Source organism: Antechinus flavipes, chromosome 1 (genome assembly GCF_016432865.1).
Source record: "Antechinus flavipes isolate AdamAnt ecotype Samford, QLD, Australia chromosome 1, AdamAnt_v2, whole genome shotgun sequence".
Classification (NCBI taxonomy): Eukaryota; Metazoa; Chordata; class Mammalia; order Dasyuromorphia; family Dasyuridae; genus Antechinus; species Antechinus flavipes.
The window spans coordinates 292,959,916-292,986,170 of record NC_067398.1 but is presented as its reverse complement, the minus strand read 5'-3'; the positions used below and the strand labels follow the sequence as shown (position 1 = coordinate 292,986,170).

The window sequence follows — 26,255 nt, the reverse complement described above, 5'->3', positions numbered from 1 at the left end:
AGTAAGCAAAATATTCCAAAATAGTCTTTATTTTTTTTATCAACATTTTAATTGAACTATAATATTTCATTTGAAAATAAAGTTTCTTTTCATTCTCTTTTTGTTCTCTCCTTTACATTTATTTTTTCCCTATCCTCTCTCTTTTCTTTCCTTCTTTCTAAAGGAAGGAACCAATATGAATGGAAAATTAATTCTCCAATTCCAATATATTTCTCTAATTTGGATTCAAATAAGTTGTAAAAATTCAGTGAAGGCTATTCTAAAGTCCAACACTATTCTACCTCTGGGGAAAAATGAGGGGGACTGACAAGAAAATTAATGACATAAATAAAATGTCAGTACTGTTTATCCTCTTTCACCATTATAAGAAAATGGCTTACAGTTGTGCATATAAATCTTTGTAACTAATGATTATTAGCCAACCTTATCTACTAATTAAAATAGGTCTCTTCTCATCTCTCTCTACTCAAAAATTTTAACATTTATTTGAAAATACTGTTATGTTAGGGGTACCCAACTTTCTTATGAAAAAGATCTACATTTAATTACTAGTTTGGAAGGTAACTAGCCTTAGTATTAATTATGCCTCATTCCTTACTAAAGGTAACAGAAGAGAGACAGAGAAACATAGAAGGAGGCAGGGAGGAGAGAAGGAAACCTAGAAGACTCTAATATAGGATTTTACCCAGGTGTAATTTATTTGGTGCAATGTAACACTACTATAAACTTATAGCTAAAAGATCCCTTTGAGGGCATTTAGTCCAAACCCCTTATTTATTTATATATCCCCTTTTATATAAATATATGTATGTATGTATGTACATATGCATGTACATTTACACAAACACATATATAAAACATTCATCTAAATTTAGAGATTTAATCTGTGTAAGCAGTATTATTCTAAGAAAACAAAGACATTATTCAGTGAGATTGAAAAGACTTTAATTTTGTTTCATCAGCTTTTCTACTGTCTTAGGATGAGTTTTATTAATTTATCTTATGGAACAAGACAAATAGTCTTCTCTTTCTTATTTCAGATTTAGCTCTCCCTCCTTTCTTCTTTCTCTCTCTCTCTCTCTTTTTTCCTCTCTCTCTCCTTAGTGAGAATAGACTGCAATTTGAGCTAATCTATCCCATCAAAGAAAAGCTTGCCATATTTATTGGCAGTCACCTAAAAGAGGTTAAGGCAATAAGGAAGTAACAGGAATAGTATTGTCCCAAAATGTCCAAAAAATCCCAAAAGAGTCCAGCTCAATTCAAAAATTAAGCAATTATTTATTAACTCTCTTTGTTCCAGACTTTATGCTAAGGTAAATAAAATGAAGGTAAAAATAAAAATGATACAGTCCCTGCCCTCAAGGAGCTTACAACCTGTTTCATGGTAATGCAAAAACCAGCCTGCTTTTCAGTAGGGACAACAGTGAAAACCAAAATAGATCACAAAGTCAGAAATTTTTTCTTGCTATTAGTCATCAAGATAGTAGTTTATATTTATATAGCATTTTATAGTTTAAAAAAGGCATTTTTATAACCATCATTTCATTTAAACCTCACAGCACCCTGTGGTCCAAGTATTTATTAATCCCAATTTACAAAAAAAAAAAAAAAAAAAAAAAAAAAAAAAGGAATCTAAATCTGAGTAATTACATGAATTGTCCAAGATAAATAACATAGTATGTATAAAAGCCAAGAGTGAGAGGTTTCCTAATTCCAAATGTAATGCTTTTCCTTTTGTATCCAATAGAGCATTCATCAACTGTTTGTATGTTTTCTTTGTATCAACTGGCTAGGTCCTGGTGGTTGGGGTGTAGATAACAAAGTGGATTATTCTTATGAAGATTTCATGGATATCATTCAAGAACAGCCTCAAAAGCCTGTGGTGAGGACTGGTAAAACTCAATCTTCTCGGATCAAAAGGCATGAAAAACTTAGCACCTCAACATCTGACCATAAAATTAAATTAATATTTAATATTACAGGTAATAAAAGAAATACTTTTTAAAAACTGAACATTATTTTAAGTTTCTACATTTCCTTTCATTTCTTTTACTTGTCATTTCATTTTACTATCTAGTAAGAAAGAAATAAAACATTAAATGAAAGAATTACTGAGAATTTTGCTCCTTGAATCTCCACTTTCAATACTTTAATCTAAATATATATAAAATACTTGTTTCAGCTTGACCTGATAATAAGCTCAGGCACATTTTTAAAATGAAAAAATTAGAGTATAGTTTTTTGTATTTTAATAAGAGAATCCCATATAAATTTATGGAAATTTTGTCTAAGTATACAACTACTGTGCAAAGAAATGATGAGTCACATGTATGTGGCATTTTTTTTTTTTTGCTCATGTTAAAATTCCCTTGGTATTTTTAAAAGGGTTTTCTTTTTAGTGAGGACCTATTGCTACAGCTTTACAAAATACCAGATGTACTTGTTTGTTTGTTTTTTTCCTTATCTCAGCAAGTGTACCTCTGCCTGATCAGAGAAATGATACTCTTGAATTGGAAAACCAGCAACGACTCTTGAAGACATTAGAGACAATCACCAACCGACTTAAAAGGACTCTCAATAAGGAACCCATGTATGCTTTTCAACTTGCATCAGAAATGGTGATCGCTGACAGCAATTCATTGGAAACAGAAAAGGCATTTCTCTTTTGCAGACCAGGCTCGGTGCTAAGAGGACGAATGTGTGGTAAGATGTTTTCATTTCAGGTAAACTAGCTAGTACTTGTAAAATTCTTTTGCTTTTCCATTGTCACAACAAGGTTTGTCACTACCCTTGGATCATAGGAAAAGATCCTTGGGAATCATCTAGTCTAACTCCTATCACTAGACAGATGAAGATACTGAGACCCAGAAAGAGGAAGTGATTTCAGCCGAAATCTAAAAAGGAATTAATAATAGAATAAGAATTGAGACTAGTGCATCAAACTGTTCTTTCCATTGTTTCACAGAGAATCAGACTAAGGAAACTATTTTTCTTATTAATATACATTTAGGGATACAAAATCAAATCATGTTTATCATTCTTAAATCCTACAACTTTCACCAATTATTCCAAAACAATAGAACTATGTGTGTATTGCAGCTGATTTCACACAGCAGCCATAATTTGTAGGTAATCTCCCAAATCACCCTGTCCAGACATGCCTGTTGACTTGAATTCTGTGTACATTCTGAAAACACATTATATTTTAGCCAACTTGTGAAACCGCCATGCTATGTAATCTACTATAGATTCTTAAAAATCAATGATCAATTAGGCTTAGAGAAAGATGGTCATGTGAAGCCACAGAAAATACCTCCCCCTCCCCAAACATGTAATAGAACATTAAAAAAAAAAATCAGAATGACCCAAATCTTCAAAAGGAGATTTAAAACTCACTCCAAGGGTTGAGAAAAAGAGAGAAAAAATTATAGAAGACTGGGGTTGGGGGGTGGGGAAGTACAGAGAAACAGAAGCAGTAGAAAAAATATTCCAGAGTTAAAATGATCAAAAGTAGTATCAGGACAAAGCTAGAAATTTCTCAAGATAAAATTTCAAATGGGTCATAGCAATGCTAAAGGAATTAGAAATGAAAAAAGAAAATTACATGCAAATAGATTTAAGGGTATATTATTAATAAATTTAAACAGCTTAGATATATATATATATATATAGAGAGAGAGAGAGAGAGAGAGAGAGAGAGAGAGAGAGAATATAAACATGACAATTGATTCATTGAATTATTTTACTTTGAAGGATATAATGGTGAAAGGAACACTAGAGGCAGAAAAATAATTCCAGAAGCTTTTCAGTGAGAAAATTATGGAACTGAAGGGGTGATTAAAGAAAGGTTTTAGAATGTCAAGCTTTCCCCAAAACAAAGAAAAACAAAAGAATTTCAGAGAATCACACAGAAAGAAATAATTCTCAGAAGTACTAGAAATGAGAAGTTGAAAATTGGCCAAATTTGTAGAATTTTATCAAAAAGAACCATAAATAATCTTACTCAGAAACTTTATTATCTAATATTTAAGACTACAATGATGAGATAATTCTAAAAGTAGATAAGGAAAAAACAACCCATGAAGGGGGAAAAAAAAAGTTAAATCTGATACACTTCATAAACACAGAACTTGATTAACAAATCAATTTTTTAGACAATCTAAGCATTCTTTTTTAAATTTACATTGAAATTTAAATAACGAATAAATTAATTTAAAAAAAAATCTCAGTAAGTGTTCTGTATTAGGTAGTGATAAAATTAGATTATTCTCCCAAAGTTTTCACATTCTAATTAGGGGAGAGAATACATAAAGGAAGATCAGCAAAGACCAAGAGTCCTTAGGTTAGACATATGGAGGACAAATGTGAAGTCCTAGGTCCTTACTTCATAGTGTTAAATCTCAGTGGTTCTCCATCTTACTAGAAACACTGGTGTTTCTATGTTCATCTCAAAGATGTATATAGGCAAATTTCCTGTCCCTATAGCTGTATCAATTGGAGTTTCTTTAATGAAGCAGATTTTTGACCCTACAAGCTTTCCCATCTTGTATTACTCTCATTCATGTTGTTTCAAAATTTCAAAACATGAGATGTTCCAAACTGATAGGGAACTGCCACTCTTGATAGCATAAGAGTACCAATGGAGTACTCTGTTTGGCTTTCTGTCATCCCTCACACTTGCCAAATGATCATCCCATATCCCATATTTCTAGCATAAAAGTCCTTGATGACTTAATTCATGTTCTTCATCAGGGATCATCATTGATCATATGTTGCAGCCTATCCACACTAACCATGTGCCCTTTCTATGTTCTATCATCATTCATGTAAATGCTCATCTTTAGTTTTTTAGAGATAACAGCATTCCAGAATTCACTGGCATACAGCACCACCAGTAAAATGCTTATATTTAAAAAATGGGCCTTTAATTATTATGGAAACTTGGAGTCAATAAAAACAATTTACAATTTCCTAAAAATAACTTCTCAACTCTGATTGGGATAGAATAATATATCTAGCAGCAGATATAATAACCAGTATAATTTCAAATCACAATCTGAGCAACCACTTGGTTTTCCCAGTATTTTGTTCAGCCAATCTCTTTGGCCATAAATCTCATTGAGAAAGACCTTTAATATTCTGGTGTTTAATGTTCTTGGGACAGTTGCTATCCACTAAAAGGAGGACCTGGAGGACCTCCCTATAAAATGTGCATCCTTCTTCCATTTGTGTACCCTCATAATAGGAAAATTAGGAATCATTATTTGATTGTTGTTGTCAAGAAAATTTAATAGTATAATTGAGAATAGAATTAAATTTATAACTTATATAACATATTATAAGTGGGTGGTCAATGATCCTAAAAAGAAAAAAGTACATTATAAAAATCTAAGAAAAAAATAGAATGAGAGTTATTCTGCACAATTGTAAAGAGAAATAAAATTCTTATATTTAAACAAATAAACTAGATACAGTAGGTGTATTTGGGTATGTTATGGGAATTTATGATTTGCATAAGCAAAAATAATCCATACAAAGTAAAAGGGAAAGAAATGGATTATGAAAATCTGATAAAAATTTAATAAAATATGTAACAGGATATTCTTGTTATTCTTATCAATAAAGAATTGGTTCAAATTTGTAATACTAGAATTTAATTCTTCAGTGAAATGGTAGTCAACAGATATGAGTGGGTAATAAAAGAAAGAAATACAAATTATCAATAATCCCTTGGAAAAGCTATTCAAACTCTTTAATAAGCAGATAAGTACAACTTAAAATAACTATGAGATCCCATATTATTCATATTAATTTATCAAATATTTAGTAAAATTGATAAAATTTAGTGTTGGCAAGTTTGGAAAAAAACATTATTTTACTGTTGAATTGAAGCAGCAAATTTGAAAAACAAGATAATATAAACTATTGTAAAAAAAAAAAGTGTGCATATCCTTTAAGTCATTTTACTGCCTTATATATACTATTGACAGCAATAGAAAAAAATCAGAGAAAAAATTTTTTAAATTGGAAGCAAAATGTGTTCTATCTAGACTACTGATTGGGTATTGGTTGAATAAACTATGGTCTGTAAACATAATATAAAATTATTGTGATAGAAGAAAGTATAATTTGAAAAATATGACAATATATGAAGTGAGGCAAAGTGAAGAAACATAATCAGAATACCATACATATAAACTATAACTGGGTAACAAGTGGCAATAATCATAACAATGTTTGGAGAATCTCAAAACAAAACATATCAAAACAAAAAAAATCAAACAAGGATGTGGAAGCAAACAAGATGCTTTTGTTAGTTCATATAGAAATTATAATGCTTTTATGCACTATCATTTTGTTTTGTTCAAATTTGTTTGGTTTTGCTAATAGTCATTAAGTTTAAACTTTAAAATCAGTTGGCAAGTTCAACAGTCAAAAAAATGTTTGAACCTTTGTCTCCCAGAGCTTTGTCAGATTCCCCTTCATATCCTATACAGTCTTTGGATCAAGGTCAGGGTAACCTTGGCAATGACCTTAAGGGTGTGAGCTCTGGATCTTAAACATCCCAAGGAGATTTTAATTCTAACTTCCTTCAGATAGTCTTGTGAGTCAGCTTACTTTGATCTCATTCCTCTTGGGCCTCCCTAGATCCAAAGCCTTAAAGTAGGAGGGAGGAAAAGAAAAAAAAAAAAAAATCCAAAATTGAGCCATTTTCCCTAGGGCAGCTGATTGGGGTAGGGGAGAGGGCTGGGTGAGAAGGGAAAGGAATTGATCTGGGAACAGCAGAGGCATCTGCCAATGGAAATAATATCCTCAAAGGGGAGGAATAAATCAGCTTTTCCAAACTAATCAAACCTTAAGAATGTATCAAATTGAATAAATGTGCTACTCACTACCTTTGATCTTGTGTCAATCACCAGAATGGAGTTGTTTTACTCATGCCCAATTCTTCCCAACTCCATTTGGGGTTCTCTTGGCAAAGATACTGGAATGGTTTGTTATTTCCTCCTCCAACTCATTTTACAGACAAGGAAACTGAGACAAACAAGGTTAACTGACTTTTGCCCAGGGTCACACATGCCATATTTGAACTCGGGTCTTCCTAAATCCAGATCCATATCTGGGCACCTAACTACCTAGAATAAAAATACACTAGCATTAATCTTCAGAAAATTATCTTCCATTTCTTATTATGTAAGGAAAGGTTTAATAAATAGCTGAAGACACATTTTTTTGGCAGAGGAGGATATTGAAATTTAAATTGACCTAGTAATCATTGTTTTCTCCTTACCTATGGAATGGGATAAGTATCCTACTTATTGTGCATTCGATAGGACAATTTGGTGTTCCCTAACATTTAGGTCATCCTTTTATATATGGGTTCCTGGACACCCATATTTTGAATATTGAACTTTGTGTAACATAACATAGCAATTGCAGCTAGGTAAACACTACTATTTCTAGGAGTAGATAAGGTCAGGCAGTTAAGAAAATGGCCAACAATTAAAAATGTCTTCCCCAAATAATAGTGCCTTAAATTTTTTTTGACCACATTCCTGGGATGAAAAGACTCAACTTACATTCCATTGTTGCAATTCACTGAATTCTCCAATTAATCTTCATTTGTTCTGCTTTGTCTGTCTACAGTTAATTGCCCTTTGGGGACCTATTATTCTCTGGAACATAATGTCTGTGAAAGCTGCTGGATTGGATCCTATCAAGATGAAGAGGGAAAAGTAGAATGTAAACTTTGCCCTGCTGGTAGTTCCACTGAATACCTCCATTCAAGAAGCATCTCTGAATGTAAAGGTGAGTAGGAGAGAATCATCCTCATTCCAGCTTGTGATTGTTCTTGGTTAGTTGTTTCAGTCATGTCCAACTTTTCATGAACTCATTTGAGATTTTCTTGGCAGAGATATTGAAGTCATTTGCCATTTCCTTCTTTAGCTCTTTTTATAGGTAAGGAACTGAGTCAAAGAGGGGTAAAGTGACTTACCCAACTAATACTTGTCTGAAGTAAGATTTGAACTCAAGTCTTCCTGACTCCAACAAGCACTCTATGTGCTATTCCATAGAGCTTCCTTTCATTGTAGCTAAAAGGAATCAACATAGTTTTTTATTTTGAAATTATAATTTTCACATATAACAAATTGTTACAAAGAAACGTGGGACAAATTCTCCCTGTGCAACAAGAAAACTGTTCGGTTCTGCAAACATATATTGTATCTAGGATATACTGCAACATATCTTAACATATATAGGACTGCTTGCCATCAAGGGGAGGGGGTGGAGGGAGGGAGGGGAAAAATCGGAACAGAAGCGAGTGCAAGGGATAAATATTTGGTCAATATAAAGTTATTATTAAATAAAATTAAATAAAATATTTTAAAAAGAAAGAAAAGTGGGACATATTGAAAGTATCATATTAGATTTTAATGCCCCTTTTGTGTTTTATTTATAAATCCTCACATGCATAGCTTAACTCTTTAAAGCACTTCATTAATCTTTGTTAATTGAAATATAGATTTCTTAAAACCTAATAATTATATTGTATATAGGTCAAATCCTACTATAACCACATCTGAATAACAATGATATTCTCACTTGGTATGCTAGAATTTTCTTAAATTCTATTGGAAAGAAGTAGAATTATTTTGTTGCATTGGAATATTACATCTGTTTACAGAAATTCATATTCTGATATTTTCTATGAAAAAAAGCTCATGTTGATATAGCATTTGCAAGTCATTTTTGTAAGATTATGTACAAGACTTACAAAACCTAATTTAATCATTGTATTAACTCTGACAAGTAGATACTATAAAATATGCCTATTTTTTAGATTATTGAACTATGGCTCAAAAAATTAGTCATAGGAATTTGGATCTGTGGAAAGAATGGGATCTCCCAAGCTATCTAGTTTTATAAAGCTATCTAATTTTATAAGTGAAACTAAGGCCTGAGGTGAGTTGAACTTACCCAAGATCACATAGCAAGTTAGAGGGAAAACTAGACTTTAAAATGCAGATTTCCTGTCTTTCTAACTGATATTCTTTGTACCGTGCCATAACTAGTAAAATTTGAAGTTAGGATTTGATTGAGCCAAATCCAACATTCTTTCAGCTATATCACACTGCCTTTCATAATTGGATTTAATTTGTTTTAAACTAGGAATTAATAAAATAAAGATAATGACTAGCAGGGCAGTATTCTTGCTAATGAAATAAATAGTTTATTGGGGTTTATTGGTTACTTTCAATATATTTTCCTACAGTATTATAAATGACAGAGTATATAGAAATATTCATACAGGAATTCTGAGCGTATTTCTTCCCCTCCCCACCCTTCCCCAAAAAAGAATATAACAAAGACATAACTGAAAACAGTGATAATCTAAAAGCAATTTACATCTCATTTCAAAAGTAGCTAATATAGATATAGGTTTCACTGCCTTATGGTAAACTTGATGCAATCAAGGTCACTTGGCATCCTTTTCAAATGCTAATTATACAATAATGAAAGTTACTATAGGAATAAGAATAAAAGGAAAGGACAGTGGATTGGGAACTAGAATAGTATAGAAGAGAGAATATCATATTAGACAAAATCAGGAAATCTGAATTTTACTTCTGGCTTTGCCACTAATTAGCTGGATGACTTCAAGTATAATACTTTATCTTTTTGAGTTTCATCTATAAACAAGTAGGTATAATCAGATAATTTCTGAAATCCCTCTGTCTAGAATAGGCTATATTAAAGCTGGCTATACCACTAACAGGCTATGTGATCACAAACAAAAAAAATCTAACTTCTCTAGACAGATTCCTAATGGGTAGAACAAATTAAACTAGAGAATCTCTCAAATCTCTCACAGCTCTAAAATTCTGTAAATCTATTTTTAGTTTTCTATTTTCACATTCCTTCCTTTAAGACTTACATTGACAAGCTGTAGCTGAGATTTGGGGTTAAGGAGGATCTATGTGAAAGCAGTTTGGTCTGATTTTGTATAGGATACTCAAGGAGTTATTTTTGTCTTCCCCTTGAAAGAGCTTTAATGTGATGGGGGCTGAGGATAAAAGACACAAATATACTGCCTTTAGATTCAAGAGTCTGGATTTGAGTCCTGGATTTATAATTTGGTAGATGCATGACCTTTGGCAAGTTCTTTAATCTCAATTTCCTTATCTATAAAATGGATATAACATTTACATTATGCACATTACAGTGTTATTGTGAAGATTGTAATGCATAGTGAGAACAGAGACTGTCTTTTGCCTTCCTTTGTATATTCATTGTTTGGTATAGTATATAATATAGTACAGTGTAGTATCTTCAAACCTTAGTAGAGTCTGCCAAATTGTAGGTGTTTAATAGTTTATTGACTGAATGACTATATGCATATCAATTATTTTTACTATTCTTTGGTTACCATTCCTGATTTATACAGCCCATAATCATTTGTTCAGCACCTGCTATGATTTCAGGCACTGTGCTAAACCTGGGGATACAATCACAATAATTAAATGTCTCTTGCTCTCAAAAATATATCCTATTGAAGGAATACAACATGCATATGGAGAATGATAATCTGTTACCCAGCCCAAGCTGCACAAGTCACCCTTCTCCAGCTCTTTCTAGTTATAATGTTACATAATGGGGGCTAAAAAGCATCATTATATTTTGACATAACTCTATTAGGATAATTCTTCATGTCTCTCCTGCCCCTTTCTAAGCTGGACTCGAGATAAATGTGTTCTATATGGTTATTGCCTTTGAAAATTTAATCTTTTAATGACTGTTTCTGCATAATTTTGTCTTTTAGCTCAGTGCAAGCAAGGCACCTACTCACCAAATGGTCTAGAAACTTGTGAATCATGTCCTCTGGGCACCTATCAGCCAGAATTTGGTTCCAAGAACTGCCTCTCTTGTCCAGAAAACACTTCAACTGTGAAAAGAGGAGCTGTGGATGTATCAGCCTGTGGAGGTTAGCAAAAACTCAAACATTGAAATGTTACCACATATATTGAATGTTCTCTATGTAAAGAAGTGGAGGATTTCCAAAAGCTCAATATTTAAAGTGGTTTTTTATACCTTTTTCAAATTTTGTAGAAATTTGAGAATGTGGAAATCAAATGGATGAAATTTGGAGGCAATTATAATTAAAATTATTATTGAGGATCCCATAATGTTTTTTTTCTTCTTTTCCTTTATCTTTAGCCAAAATGGCTTAGAGTTTTTCAGATAAATGTTATTTCTCAAAAGAAAGCCTAATAGTATTTCTTGGTTATAAAAATAGGTCTTATTATTATGACTATTTTACTTGGATAACAGAATAATCCTTTTTTTAAAGTGTTTTTGAAAATGGTTTCTCCCCATTTTTTTTTTTTTCTTTATTGGCAGGATAGAGACAGGGGAAACATATAAAGGAAGTATGAAAGAATATTACAGCCAAAACTCCATTTTGGTATCCATGAAAAATTATGTATATAGTATATCTCAGATATAATTCTCAACCTTTTTCATGATTCTTACTTATGGGGAACACTCTAGTTATCAAATTCAATCAACAATCATTTTTTTAGTATCTAGCTGATGACTTTTCTGGATTTTAGTCACTGCTCTATGGGAGTTTACCATCATTGGAGGAATTATAAGTAGGAAAAATACCCTGTGATTTTAGGGTAAAGAGCCCTGTTAGTTAGATCCATTAACTACTCATGAATTCAGTTTGTCTCTCTGAGTCTCATTTTCCCCATCTGTCAAAACAGACCATTAGTAGTCTCCTGGGTTCCTTCCAGCTTTAAATTCTATGAGAGATGAAATTCATGCCATATAGCATGATGATTTAAATGAATCAGAAAGGCAATGAGTTGAACATTTGTTCAACCTAATGCTTTCCCCAAGGTTTTTCTGGTTTGGCATAAATTTGATTTGCTTCCTCTGTTTGAGGATATTAATTTGCATTGGCAGAAAGACCCCCTAGGTTCTTCCCAGACCCAAGATAATAAAACTTGGAATTTTGAGTGCCTCTGACTTCTCTGAAACTGCATGAATTGTATTAGATAAAAATTTAAAAAGATGTAGGCCTAATATGCCTAGTAATTATGCTAATGTTCCATAGTCAAATGAATTCAACTCATAAAGAATACCTACTATGTACAAAGAATTGTACTAAGCACTAAGGAGGACAATAAGTAAGACATGTTCATTCTCCTCCTTTACAGGTTACTGGGATAAATTAAATTTATACTAAGTATACTAAGCAATAATAAACATTGGAGTTCTCATTCTCCCTCTGTCTCCCACCTTACCCCCTTTCTCTCTCTCTATAAAACACTGTGCTAAGCAATGAGGGAGATGAAAAGATTAAGGCACAAGCCACGCCTAAATGATTTTGTGGTTTAATGAGGGTGAGAGTGATATGAGATTTATACAAAAAACTCCAAATAATGTGAATTATAAGTATATGCTAAGTATATCATTTCATTGTTGTTCAATTGTTTCACTCATGTTTGATTTTTCTTGATCCCAAATGAATTTGTGTGGCAAAAATACTGGAATAATTTGCTATTTTTTCTCCAGTTCATTCTATAAAGTGGAAGAAACTTAAGCAGACAAGATTAAGTGACTTGCCCAAGTAATACAGCTATTAAGTGTCTGAGGACAGATTTGAACTAGGGAAGATGAATCTTTCTGTCTGAAAGTCCAGGCATCTATCCTCTGCACCAACTAGATATCTCAATTATGCCATAGAAAATTCAGAGGAATGGGAAAGAATTTCTAAAAGGTTTATGAAAGAAGGCCTAATTTAACATTAAATCCAGAGAGGCACATTGAAATATAAAGGTCTTAGATGCCAGATTATGAATCATGGATTTCATTTGGTGGAATAAGAATCATTTTAAATTTTTGAAAAGGAGTGTATAACCAGAGCTATGTATTAAAATAATTATTTCCTAGAAAAGAATACGTGAGCTGATATAATAAAATTGATTTTTTTTAACTCCTGAGGTTAGAAAACAATTTTAATCTGTAATTCAAAGAGCCTAGTTTAATTTCAAAAATAGTAAATATTCAATGAAGAATTATAAAAAGTCACCGAATTGGTTTGAAAGTATATTCTATTACTAACAAAAATTTCCTTCTCTTTCCTTCTCTTTTTATCCTTTCTTTTTTTTTTTTTACACGTCCCATGAAATTGTTTTGAATATAGCTTGGATGAACTAAATAACTAAATGTTATCAAAGGTCATAATGCTATCACTGTATTTGAATATCAGTGTGATTGATGCCAGCACCTGACCAATGTATTTATTTATACTGGTGATAGGAATGAACAAGTTATTTTCACAAGAACCTTACTCATCTCTGTAAATAGATTAGTAGTCCCTTAAATGGGGTCATCTTCAGGGCTTCTGACTTTAATGAAGAAAATTTGAGGATGAAAAGCAGAGCTCTTCTCCTCACATGGAAATAGACAAATAAATGAGACCCACTTTCTTTTCCTTCAAAGTGATAGCAATCATCCTGGAATCCTTTCCTTTTCTCATTCTCTATAGACATTTTAAATTAATTTGTACAAAGCACTTTTGAATTTCTGGATAAAATATATTTCAAATACTTGATGCCATTTAGAAATACTTTACTTTAGTGGTGGGGGAGAAGGAAGCAGTCACAAACAGTTAAAATGATTGAAACATTCAGTAATTATGCATTCTGTACTTGGAGAATTTCTCTGAGAAATGTGCCTTCATATCCACTGAATTCATCTCAGAAAGGACACTTGAAAAATTTGTTCATTTTTGGTACTCTGGGTAGGTGATAATTCTTCTCCCTGTAAAATGTAATATACCTCTATGGCATTTTTAAGGGATCCAAAGAAAAGTTATTCTACCAAGACAAGAATAATATGAGTTTTTTTTTTTTTTAACGTTTAGGAAATGTGTTCTTTTTTTAAGCAGATTTTCCCCTTCTTTTACAGTGCCTTGTCCGATAGGTGAATTCTCCCGCTCTGGCATCAAGCCATGTTATCCATGCCCCAGAGACTATTATCAACCCAACTCAGGAAAGTCCTTCTGCCTTTCTTGTCCTTTTTATGGAACAACAACAATCACTGGGGCAAGATCCATCACAGATTGTTCAAGTAAGCCAATAACATGTTCTTACTGTTCAAGAGAGGTATACCAATAAACTGTGGCTGAGCTCCCATTCTCTTGGGATTCTACTTAATTATGGTTATGGCTGTCTTTGCTCAGGGAAGTGTTACAGGCACCAAGTTAAACACTGAAAATGTAAAGAGATAAATGAACAGCCCAAAGCAGGGGATGAGGATTCAAAATGTCCATATATTTAAATTATTGGAGAAGAATGTTTTTGAATTTTTAAAATCATACCTATGATTTCGTTAATGTAGGAAATTATCAATGTGGAGACTCTAAAATTCAGTCATCAACTGATTTAGGTTAGCTAGACTTATTTATGCAATTTAAAAGATTCTTTGATTTACTTCAATTCAACAAGCATTTAAATACCTGCTGGATACAAGGCTTTGGAATATTCACTAAAGGATAAAAGTATAAATAAGATAGTCCTCATCCATGCTGAAGCTTAACATCTTGAACATGTTGACAATGTTCAATTAAATTTAAAACAAAATAAAATCTTCTCCCTAGATTTTAGTTCAACTTTTTCAGCAGCAGAGGAAAGTATTCTGTCAGCCTCTCCTGGACATATCACCAAGAAGTATGAAGTCAGCATTTTATTATCTGGCAAGAATATTATCTGGAATATTATTAGCTCTAATGACAAAATAGTACAAAAGAAAGAAAGGTTAGAGGAAAGAAGGAGAGCTCCCTTCTACTTTGGGGAAATCAGGGAGAAGTATGTGTCTATAATGGGCCTTGATTAGGATTTTGATAGTTGAAAAAGAGGCAGGAGGATCTTCCAGCATTAGAAAATGACACAAACAGAGGCATGGACTTGGGAAATATGAGAAAATTGAGGAAATTTTCTGGTTTGGCTGGAGCATAACCTTTATGAGAAAGTTGTGTGACAGGGAAGTTTAGCACCAGATTGTGAAACAGAACAGAAGATTTGATCCCAAATCCTCTTACTCCAAATTCAGTTTCTTTCCAGCACGTTTATTTAAATAAGCATGGTATCAGGAATGGTATCAGGTAGTCTCATTCCAATGAGAAGCAAAGAATGGAGAATCATTATCAGATATATACTGTCCCAAAAGTCTTAGTACACTTTTGAGATTTAGGAATTTCAGAAAGACAAATGCTACAAACTTAGAGAAAACATAATTTGAAAACTTAATTATTTTAATATTTGGTTCAGGAGTTTTGGATACTTTTTTCAATTTAAACTTAATTTTATGAATGACACTCTTAAATGAATGTATTAGTAGAGGAGCTTCTCTTGTTTGGTAGGGAAAGAAAGGGATTCAGAGCAAGAGTAAACTTGTAGTAGATATTATATAAATGTTTATAAAACAGCTACTATGTGCGAGGTAATGTTCTAAATGCTTTTCAAATATTATCTTATTTGATTCTCACAACAACCCTGAGAGGTAGATACTGTAATTATCCTCATTTTACAATTAGAGCAACTAAGGTCAACAGAGAGTAAATGATTTGTCCAGGGTAATATAGCTAATATGTGTTTGAGGCTGGATTTAAACCCAGGCTTTTCTGATACCTGGCCAATAATCTATTCGCTATATCACTTAGATACTTGGATACTTCAATCACCTGCTTTTTCTTAATCAGATTTTTTCTGGAGGAATAACATCAAAATCATCATATGTGCATCAAAACTTCATTCTCTGGATGATCTTAAGGATACCAGTTTTTATTACTTCATTATTGATTAAGGCAGCTGCTCTAAAGGTTTTTAGAAAGTTCAAAAACTGATAAATATAAGACAATGGCTATGATGAATATTAATAAGCTGCATTGTAAATAATTAAGCTTTCAAATGTGGTTTTTTAAAGTTTGTAGCATTTAGACTTCTGAAGTTATTAAAACTGTTCTAAGATTTTTGGGACAAATTCCATAAGTAGGAAAGCCAATTGAGGATGGAAGAAGAGCAGTGAAGGTACAACACTCATAAGATTGAAGTCTTAGGTTTTTTTTTCCTTTTTCTCCAGTGGAAACATTGACAATTGTCTCCATTGTTCTGAAGGCAGAGCCCCTGTTATTGTAGAGCCCCTACACACTGTTTATCAAAATTGAAGGAGTAATTAATGGTGATAAATATGTTTCAAAGCCAATTGGAAGCCATTTAAATTGTTTGACTAGGTTTATCCTGAGTCCCTCATGCCTAGAGAAGGGGTGCTTAATGGTAGGCAATAGGAACAATAAGAATGAATGAATGAGTGAATGAAAATTATGCTCACGATAAAGGATAATTCTAATCATTGTTGACTAGCCGCAATCCTCTAGGTGATCTCTCTTGAAACTTTCCTAGGCTGGTCCTGGCAAAATAAATATTCAATCCATTTTTCAGTCTATACTTGAGGCCTTTACAGCTTGATAGAACCAGCACACATTTTCATTTCACTATCAGAGCCTTTTAGATTCCAGGATCATTTCTGTGACACAATGAGGCATTGTGCAACTACTTTAATGAAGGATTACATGGACTTATCTATTGAATAATCTTGTTCTAATTCTTTCTCTTTCTCTTTATTGATTTCCATTTCAAATTTTTGAATTGTCCACTTAAGAATTTATTTCTGTTTATATACTTCCTTCTAAGTTTCATGGAATACAGCACCAATCAAAGGTTCATAAAATTTAATGTTAGTGTGTTTTTATTGATCTGCACATTCTCCCTAGGTTTTAGTTCAACTTTTTCAGCAGCAGAGGAAAGTATCATGCTGTCAGCCTCTCCTGGACATATCACCAAGAAGTATGAAGTCAGCAGCCAGGCAAGAAAGAATATTACCTGGAATATTATTAGCTCTAATGACAGAAAAAAAAATAATTTTGCTCTTATTATGTGTCTAATGCCCAGTTTAATTTAACTATATCCCACCCCACCCCCCCAGGAAAAAAAAAAAGAGAGAAAAAAATGCCTATGACTTATTTTCACATTATTGGGTTTTATAGTAAAACTCTAAAAATGGCAATTCAGTCTCATTTTGTTAAAAAAAAAGAAATATGTAGATTTTTAAAAATGATAACAGAGACATATGATAAGATTGCTGCTGTTATTTATGTTGCTATGACTATAGATGAAGGATTTTTGTATATGTGTATAAATGGGGTATTTTTTAATTCATTAAAAAACATGAAACATCTTTTAATTGAAGAACATTTTGAAATAACCCAAAACTCTTCCTGATTGAGAAAGAGGCTCATTCACCTTTCATGAGAAATTTTATCTAATTTTTTTCCAACCAAAAAATTTTCTATTTCAGTGTATTATAAGAAAGGTCCAGAAGTATAATCTCTCAAACTATCCTAAATCCATGGCTTCTTCATTGTTCAGTAATAATAAGCAAAAATTTTGGTAGTCTTAATAACTAAATTGAGTTAGCCAAATTTGGTCCCATCAATTCTTTGACGTTTAATACTGCTGGGTCAAAAAACAATATTCCTTCTTGGAGAGAACAAGATAATGTATTGTGGCAGTTTATCCTCCATCTCTCCTGAGGCTTCATACCAAAACATTCTTACCAATATCCAATCAGTTTATAACTTTCCTGGCATTCAATCTAGTGAACATATAGATGCTCACTTATCATGGGTCAGGACTCTCAAATCCAAAAAAAAAAAAAAGACTCCCAAATCCAGATTTGGGAACATGTTGGTGAAATCCATTTATTTTATAAAGGACCAAAGATATATAAGTGACAAGTATTAAAGTCTGAAATAAATAGGCAGGCATTCTGAAAACAAAAAATTACCATGGCTAATAATATATTGCCTAGTAACAATTTTGTTTGTGAACATGACATTTCTGACTTTTAATTTCTGTCATGGATAGGTTTTCCATGAGTGTTTTCTAAATCCATGTCATAACAGTGGAACCTGTCAACAAGTAGGACGTGGATATGTTTGCATCTGTCTACCTGGATTTACAGGTAAATTAAAATTTCTGTTCGTATATAGTAAGGTGAAAATTTTGGCTGTAGCATGAGACATCATAAAAAAACACTCTGATAAGTTAAGCATAATGCAGATTATAAAGCATTATTTTAGAACATGCATAAATATTCCAATATAATAGACCAAAATCAGTTGAGAGGGAACATAAAGAAATCAAACCTTTTTTTTTTTAATCTTTCAAGCTGTTCCTTTTTGTTGTCTATTGTAGCAATCCAAGATTTTTATTCTAATATAGGCCACATTCACATGTGCTCAAGCTGTAAAATACTATCTGTTCTGTTTTTTAGCTGTTATAACTATATTCAAAAGCAAACTATCAACAAAACAAAATATACCTATAAATATGTAAATTTATGCATAAATATAATCAAAAGAAAAACATATTAGAAAATATTTATAAATATTATAAGTAAAAGTTGATATCTAAAATATATATAGTAAATCCCAATCTCTAATGGATAGTTAAAGGCTATGAACAGTCAGATAGGGAGAAAGAATTAATGACATAGTAGATAGAGAACTGGTTTCAGAGCCAGGAAGAACATAAATCAAATTTTGCCTAAGATATATACTAGCTGTGTACTCTGGGCAGCTCATTTAACCTTTCATGTCCCAGGAAATTTAGGATTATAAGTTGCTGAGTAGGTGTTTATATGTATTCATAGAGGGAGGTTTCTCAATGGGAGTTTCTTACACCAGGGAATTATCAGATTGATCTAAAAAAATGAGGGAAAACATAATAATCATTTGAAAAATTATCATTTCACTAATAATCAGAGATATAAATGCAGACAATTTGGAGTTGTCAATTCCAAACCTATCATCTTAGCAAAAATAACGAAGCTCAATGCTAGCAGGACTGTGGAGGAACAGGGACCTACTAATTCCTTGCTAGTAGAATTGCAAATTATTAGAAACTTTTTGGAAAGTACTATGGCAGTAAATAGTAAGACTTAAAAAAATTGTTTTTGATTCAAGAACCTTGTTGTTGGGAATATATACTGTTATGAGTATTATTATCAAAAAGCTTTCTATTCAAAGATTTTAACACTAACATTATACTTGCAAAAAATGGAAAAGTCTAAATGTCAAATAATAGGGAAATGGTTAAATAAATTGTTGTACATTAATATAATGGGATAATAATAGGATAAAATAGATAATAATAGTAAAAGAAACACCAAAATTATGGAGAGACCTATGTGACATAATTTAAAGCAAAAAAGCAATTCTAAGCATCACTAAGAAAAGGAAAAGGAAATGGGAATGTATGAACAAAGAATCCTGATGGAAACAGAGTAAGTGAGAAGTCATGACATTTTATACATTGAAATTGATTTATTTAAACATAGTTACAAAACAAGTTTAATTCAGTGTGTTTAATATTAATTTTATGATATATAATTTTAAAAAAATCAAAATAATGATTTTTAAGTAGGATCATCACTGAAAATAAAGAACAATTGTGTATGTGACTTTTAGGAATTATTTTTTTCTTTATTGTCATAAATTGTAAAGAGACAGCATGATATAGTGTGGATAGTGGATAGGGCTTGAAGTTCAGAAAAACTATATTTAAATCCAGCTTCTGAAGGCATTACTTGGGTGACGCTGGGCAACTTACTTAACTTATACATACTTCAAGTGACCATAGTACTTATTTGGAAAGTCTTAAACAGGACTGGATTCTTGCAAAGGCATGTCACTCTTGGCTATATCTACACCAGGAAGTTGCATTTATATTTTGTTTTATTTTTAATTAACTTTTTTCTTATGACCAATGCTAGAAACAGGGTGAATATATCAATAGTCCTAGAGTACAGACATTTAAAAAAAAGCCTCTGAAATATAATTTTTAAGTAAAATTATAACTTCTACATTAATTATTTTGTTGTAAGTTGTGAGACTTAATTGTATCAGAATAAAAGAAAGGCCCATTGGCCAACTCTAAAGATGTGTGTGTGTGTGTGTGTGTAAATAAAACCAGAAATCATGGTATGAAAATATATGGATTGTGTGCCCACTCCTAATGGATATTGTTTTCACAACTATAACTGTGCTTTAACCTCAGCTGTTGACATGTCTTCCATGGGAAAATATATTGATTATTACTGTCAAAATGCTATAAGAGCTCTCCATTTACAAAAAAAAATCACAGTAACAACAACAAAGTAGAAACTTTAGAAAAAGAAATTTCCCTTAAAGGTTATGGATGTATTTATTTTTAACTTTTATAAAACATACTAACAACCAACATGTATATATCAGCATAAGGTAAAACATTTAACTATGTTCTCTCATTTGATCATCATGACATTCTCATGCACATCTTAAAGATAAGGAAATAGGCTCAAGCAGGTGAAATGATTTGCTAAGTTTATATGGCTAATAATTGTCTGAGGCAGGATTTGAACTCAGATCTTTCTGACTCCAAATCCAGCCATATATCTATTATGCCCCAGCTACCTCAAAGTTCTCTAAACTAGATTTCTATGTAAACAAATGCACATAAGTTAGAAATTAATTATGGTGGTGCTAAAGGCTATTTCTGTCAACTTGGGTGAATAGGAAATGATGATATTTGGCTTCAAATGTTCTTGATCCTTTCTATTTCTTATCAGTCACAAATTCTCAGAGGTTGTTTCCTTCTTTGTAAAACAGATAATTATAGTTAACTACTTGGCTCTCAAGGCTGTTGTAAAGAAATAGTGTGGCATGTAAATCGTTATATAAATGGTAGAAGTGGAGGAAAAACTCAGTGGATCAGAAAGACTATTAGAATACCTCAATTTGAGTTCTGGTTCTGCCAGTTACTAGCTGTGTACCCTTGGGTATATCAACTTCTCTGAGGCTCCATTTCTCCTCTCTGCAAAATGGAGGTGAGGATATTTCTGTGCTCTACCTCATAGAGTGAGGAAAGTGCTTTATAAACTGTGGGGCTCCATATTGTTGGCTTTTGCTTCTCAGTGTTGTTTGTTTTGCATTGCAGGCTTAAAGTGTGAAGTAGATGTGGATGAGTGCAGTTCATCCCCTTGCCTTAACAATGGAATGTGCAAAGATGGTACTGACAAGTTCACTTGTCAGTGCCCAGCAGGATACACAGGTAATGGAATAATGACACAAGTTTTTCATTATAAAGCATTGCTGACATCAAGTGGAAATTTACTTTGAGAAAATTTTTCTGAGTTGGTCTTTTGTTTTTTTACAATGTGGAGTAAAGAAGCATGATTTCCTATTTTAAATTACTCTGAATTTTTTATTATATTTCTTTTAAAGAAAGGAGATCTCTTATAAGGTTACTTGAAACTACTTCAAAAATATTTTTAAATCCCAAAGGTATATTCATGTATGCATTTATCTCATCATATCGCATAACCTAAAAAGCACTTTTGTAAATGCTATGTCTAAGGATTATTTTTACCAATCTTAACTACAAAATATTATTTTGCTTAACTCATTTACTTCTGTTTTGCTTCATGCACAGAGTAAAGATTTTCATCTTCCACCATTATTAAAATACTTTGACTCCCAAGGATTTTTAAGATGGCAGTTGCCTCTATTCTCATATGGCTCATATGATATACTTTCTAATATCCTTATATGATATAATATATATTGCATATGTAATATTCTTTTGTTTATTATATAATATAATGTGTAAATATATTTTCAAGGGACCAGGTACTAACAGCTTTTCAAACAAAAAAGTGATTAGAAGGAAAATGAAACATTAGATATGTGAGAGAAGACTAAAAAATTCTTTCTATAATAGCTGTAACCATACCTTTGAACGCATCCTGAATTTCTATTTCTCCATTTTGAGGCCACATAAAAATGTGACTTTCACTTGGGGATGTCAGCCTTTGTAAATGAATTTCCTTATTAAAGATTCAGAAAAGTAATTCAAATACTAGATCATAGATCCAGATCTTGAAGGGACTTTAGAAGTCATTTGTCACAACTCTCTCATATTACAAGTGACAGATAAGTTAACTGATTTGTTTAAACAAATTATAAGTGGAAGAGCTAGAATTTAAATCCTGGTCTTCTACTATTTTTTCCACTGTCTACACTGAAGCGTTGACTCAAGGAAATTACACCTAATTGTTTTTTTTTTTTTTTCCCTAATGAAAACATCTTCTTCTCTCTTTCTCCCTCCCCCTTTTCCTCTCCTCTTTTCTTTATTTTCTTCTTCCCTTTCTCCCTCTCTCTCCTATCTTCTTTACTCTTCCTTTTTTCTTCCTTCTCCTCCTCTTCTTACTCTCCTCCTCACCTTCCTTCATCTTTCCTTCCTTCATTTCCCCCTATGTTTCCATCTCCCTTTCCTCTTTCCTTTTTCTTTCCCTCTCCTCCCTCTCCTTTCTCCATCAGACTTTTTCTTCCTCCTTTCTTCTTCTCCTTTCTTCCTCTCTTCTCCTCTCCCTCTCCCCTTACTAAATTGCAATTGGAGTTCAGTGATAACGTAATTTTTACCCCAAATCCATCAATCCCCTGAAATCTATCCATAGACTTCCAAGTTAAGCACACCTGCTCTAGCCTAACTTCCTCATTCTACAAATGAGAAATCTAAGACCCATTGAGGCTAAGTGATCTGTGTAGGATTTCACAGGTGGTAGAAGCAGGATTATCATGGTCAATACAATTATCACCTGAAAATCAATCTTCTGATGATGAGCTGCTCTCCACTTAGATTGTCATTAGCCTGGAGACACACTCTTCATTGCCACATCTGTGTGGAAAAATTTCCAGCTCAGTAAGACTTTCCAGAGTGTGTAATTTGTTGGCATAGATGTCAAGAATCCAAGATCACCTCCATGACACAATGAAGAATCAGAGAAAGACATCAGTGAAGGACATAGGCTGTGCATGCAATTAAGACTATCTCTTTAATTTGTGGTTCCTCACATTTTTTTGTCATAGGACACACACTTTACTCACACACTATCAACCTCTTCTCAGAAGAATGTTTTTAAATACAGCTATCAAAATGTTTTTAAAATGCAAATTTGCAAGCCCATGGTTAAAAACCCCTTTATCTAATTGCATACAGATCAAAGGTTTATACTATTTTTGGAAGAAAATGAGGCTTCTTGTTTAGATTTAACACCGACATCATCTAAACTTTTGGCTAAGTGGAATATGCTCTTAAAAATGTCTTTGATGATGTTGGCTAGCAAAATCTCACATCAAAGACAAAGCTAATGATATCCCTGACAATGTGGAGGTTCTTGAGAGATTCTAATCATAGATAATATTCTAAATAACACAGAGGCATATGACAAAGCCTCCTCAGTAAAATTTGTTTACTTAAAATAAATCTGTCAAACCATTCATGCAAAAAAAAAAAAAAAGTTGTTGAGAAATGTCATTGACCATATTAGGACATACAGTTGGATGACCAGTCCATTATTTTAACTGACTCAACATAAAAATTTAAGTTTATAAGTGTTAAACTGTTTAGCTACCATTTTTTACAAGCAACATGTTTGCATAACACATACATATATACATAATGTGTACATATAATGTATATATACATATTTGTATATGCATGTAGGTATATGAGGGATAGATATGTATGTGTATATATACATACACACATGGTATCCCAAAAGTCTTAGTTCCAAAACTTTTTAAAGCTTTTAAGCTTTAAGCTGCACTAAGATTTTGGGACTATAGAACTATAGATATATGTGTATATACACACATGTGTATCTGTGGATATGGATGTGCATGTAGAGAGCACAAGAGACAAAAAGGCAGAGGCAGCACAGCAGATAGAGAGTCGATCTCAAAGCCAGTAAGACCTGAGTTCAAGTGTTGACATAAGTGTATGATTATAAGCATTTACCAATCTAGTGGACAAGGTAACTCTCTAAGATTAAAAGTAGACTAGTATAAACCTATATTAGTAAATGAAACTTTCTTATCAGGGAGTTAATTATACTAGTAAAATTACTGGTCCATTCTGTATTCCTTCACACACACACATCCATATTGGATGAGAGAGATGGACAGTCTGCTAGGTCTAAGATCAAAGCGAAGTAGAAGTTCAGTCTGGATCACATTTGAGAACTATCACAGCATTTTCATTGATGCCAAGAGAATCACTGCTACAAAAACTCATCTTAAAACTAAATTTTCCTAGTGATGCTATATGGATGTGAGTGCTAGAACAACATGATATCAATAAAACCAAAATTATAAGTGACTGAAAAACAAAAATATAGATGGGGAGAATAAGTAGGTTTAAATGTATTGAGAATTATGACCTGGGGCAGTTAGGTGGCACAGTAGATAGAGCACCAGCCCTGAAGTTAGGAGGACCTGAGTTCAAATCTGGTCTTGGACATTTAACACTTCCTAACTGTGTGACCCTGGGCAAATCACTTAACCCCAACTGCCTCAGCCAAAAAAAAAAAAAAAAAAGTCAAGCAGAGAATTATGAGTTGTATTTAAGAAATTAAAAGTTGCTAAAGAAAAAACAATAATAATTAGTAAATTAGAAGTAGTTGTGATGAGACCTATGTCTGTGGTAAAAAGTTGAAGAATTTTGATTTTCTAGGAGAGCAGATGAATATGGTAAATTGGAAGGTTTGGGAAAAACATTTATTTTCTTGCTTTTTTATTAATAATTTGTCCATCATTAGTGTTTACCTTCCCCAATAGAAATGGACTCAAAAGGTGATTATTTCATGAGATTAAATCACGAACTCATTTGTAAGAAACTACAAAGTCTCTTCTTTCTAACTGGCTATGAGTCACATGGTAAGATGACTTGAGAATATAGGCATATTAACTTTTTTGAAGTCATCATGAATTCTGAGAGCTAAGTTTTCCTGATATCAGTACTTTGAGCCCTATTGGTAGGTGGAAGTATCCCAGAATCCACTCATCCTCTGCAGATTCTTCCAGGTTTAGTGCTTCTCTCTGGTGAAGAAATGACTTCCCCTCCAAAGATTTAAAGAGAAACCTTTCATACAAATTGACTTAACAGCATTCTACAATAATATCATAAACAAAGCATTTGAAGAAAAGATGATTTTTGAAAGTTTTCAAGATAATGGAACTTTAGCTTTAATGTCTTCATCATTTTAATTGCCTCAAAGTCTACCTTTTTCTTTCCACAAGCAAAGCATTTGATATTATCTTTGGTTCATTTATTTTCTTGTCTGAATTATAATTATCCCATATGTAATAGGAGATTAGCAAATAAAGATCTTCCAATACTTATGCCCAGAAGCAGGCTTACCCAGTCTTCATCTGGGCTACCTAACAGTGCTATTAGTACTGGATCCTCCTTGGCCGGTTCTCCATTGCACATGCTTAGATAGTCCATGCTGAATTAGGCACATATCTTATTTATGTTTTTATTTCTCCCAGCAAGTAACATAATGCAGTGCACATAGTAGGCATATAATAAAAGTAAGTGATGCTATTTCAGATTTCTAATGAATATCCTTTGCAGGTCAGCTCTGCGAGGGAAATATAAATGAGTGTAGATCCAATCCATGTTTAAATAAGGCCACTTGTGTGGATGGCATTAATGGATATCACTGCTCATGTGGGAGAGGATTTAAAGGTAAACATTTGAACTTCTCTTGTTTCTGTTTGCTTAGATATTTTTCTTTACATTCAAAGACTTCCAAGACTCTGTGCTTTATAGATAATAGTATGATTGAGTGGTATATCCTCATGAATAATTGAGCAGATTGAAAGGATTTTGTTTAGGCTTCTTTATAGAGTACCTCATCTTAGAATCTTAAGTTGAGAGCTGATTTGATTAGGTCTAACTTTTTAGAGCTAAACTGTATTCTTTGTTTTTGTATTTGTTTTCTCAATAGTATTTTATTCTTCCAATTACATGTAAAAATAGTTTTCAACATTCATTTTTGTAAGCTTTTTTTTCCCCCTCCTCTCCCTTCCCTCTCCTCTCTCTAAGTCAGTAAACAATCTGATATAGATTATACACGTACAGTCAGTAGCAGATGTCCTTTATGTTCACCTGTTCTCTCCTACCCTTCATCTTTGCTCACACGATATATCATCAGTGCCCAGAAAGGACCCCTTTTTCCTCAACCCAGTTCTGTTAAACTATCTCTCTTATTTCAATGGTGCTATCTCTTTCAAGATGATC

General features: G+C 32.5%; 1 protein-coding gene across 1 annotated transcript in view; it reads left to right on the top strand.

Annotated features, from left to right (window-relative positions):
• Positions 1–26,255, top strand: part of SVEP1 (sushi, von Willebrand factor type A, EGF and pentraxin domain containing 1) — a 362,611-nt gene that overhangs the window by 207,003 nt on the left and 129,353 nt on the right. The window contains exons 15-23 of the mRNA XM_051962558.1: positions 1,794–1,982; positions 2,470–2,703; positions 7,648–7,809; positions 10,823–10,984; positions 13,981–14,142; positions 16,844–16,935; positions 17,997–18,093; positions 21,108–21,221; positions 25,587–25,700. Of these exons, the coding sequence (XP_051818518.1) occupies positions 1,794–1,982; positions 2,470–2,703; positions 7,648–7,809; positions 10,823–10,984; positions 13,981–14,142; positions 16,844–16,935; positions 17,997–18,093; positions 21,108–21,221; positions 25,587–25,700 (1,326 nt within the window). The remainder of the gene's footprint in view (positions 1–1,793; positions 1,983–2,469; positions 2,704–7,647; positions 7,810–10,822; positions 10,985–13,980; positions 14,143–16,843; positions 16,936–17,996; positions 18,094–21,107; positions 21,222–25,586; positions 25,701–26,255) is intronic.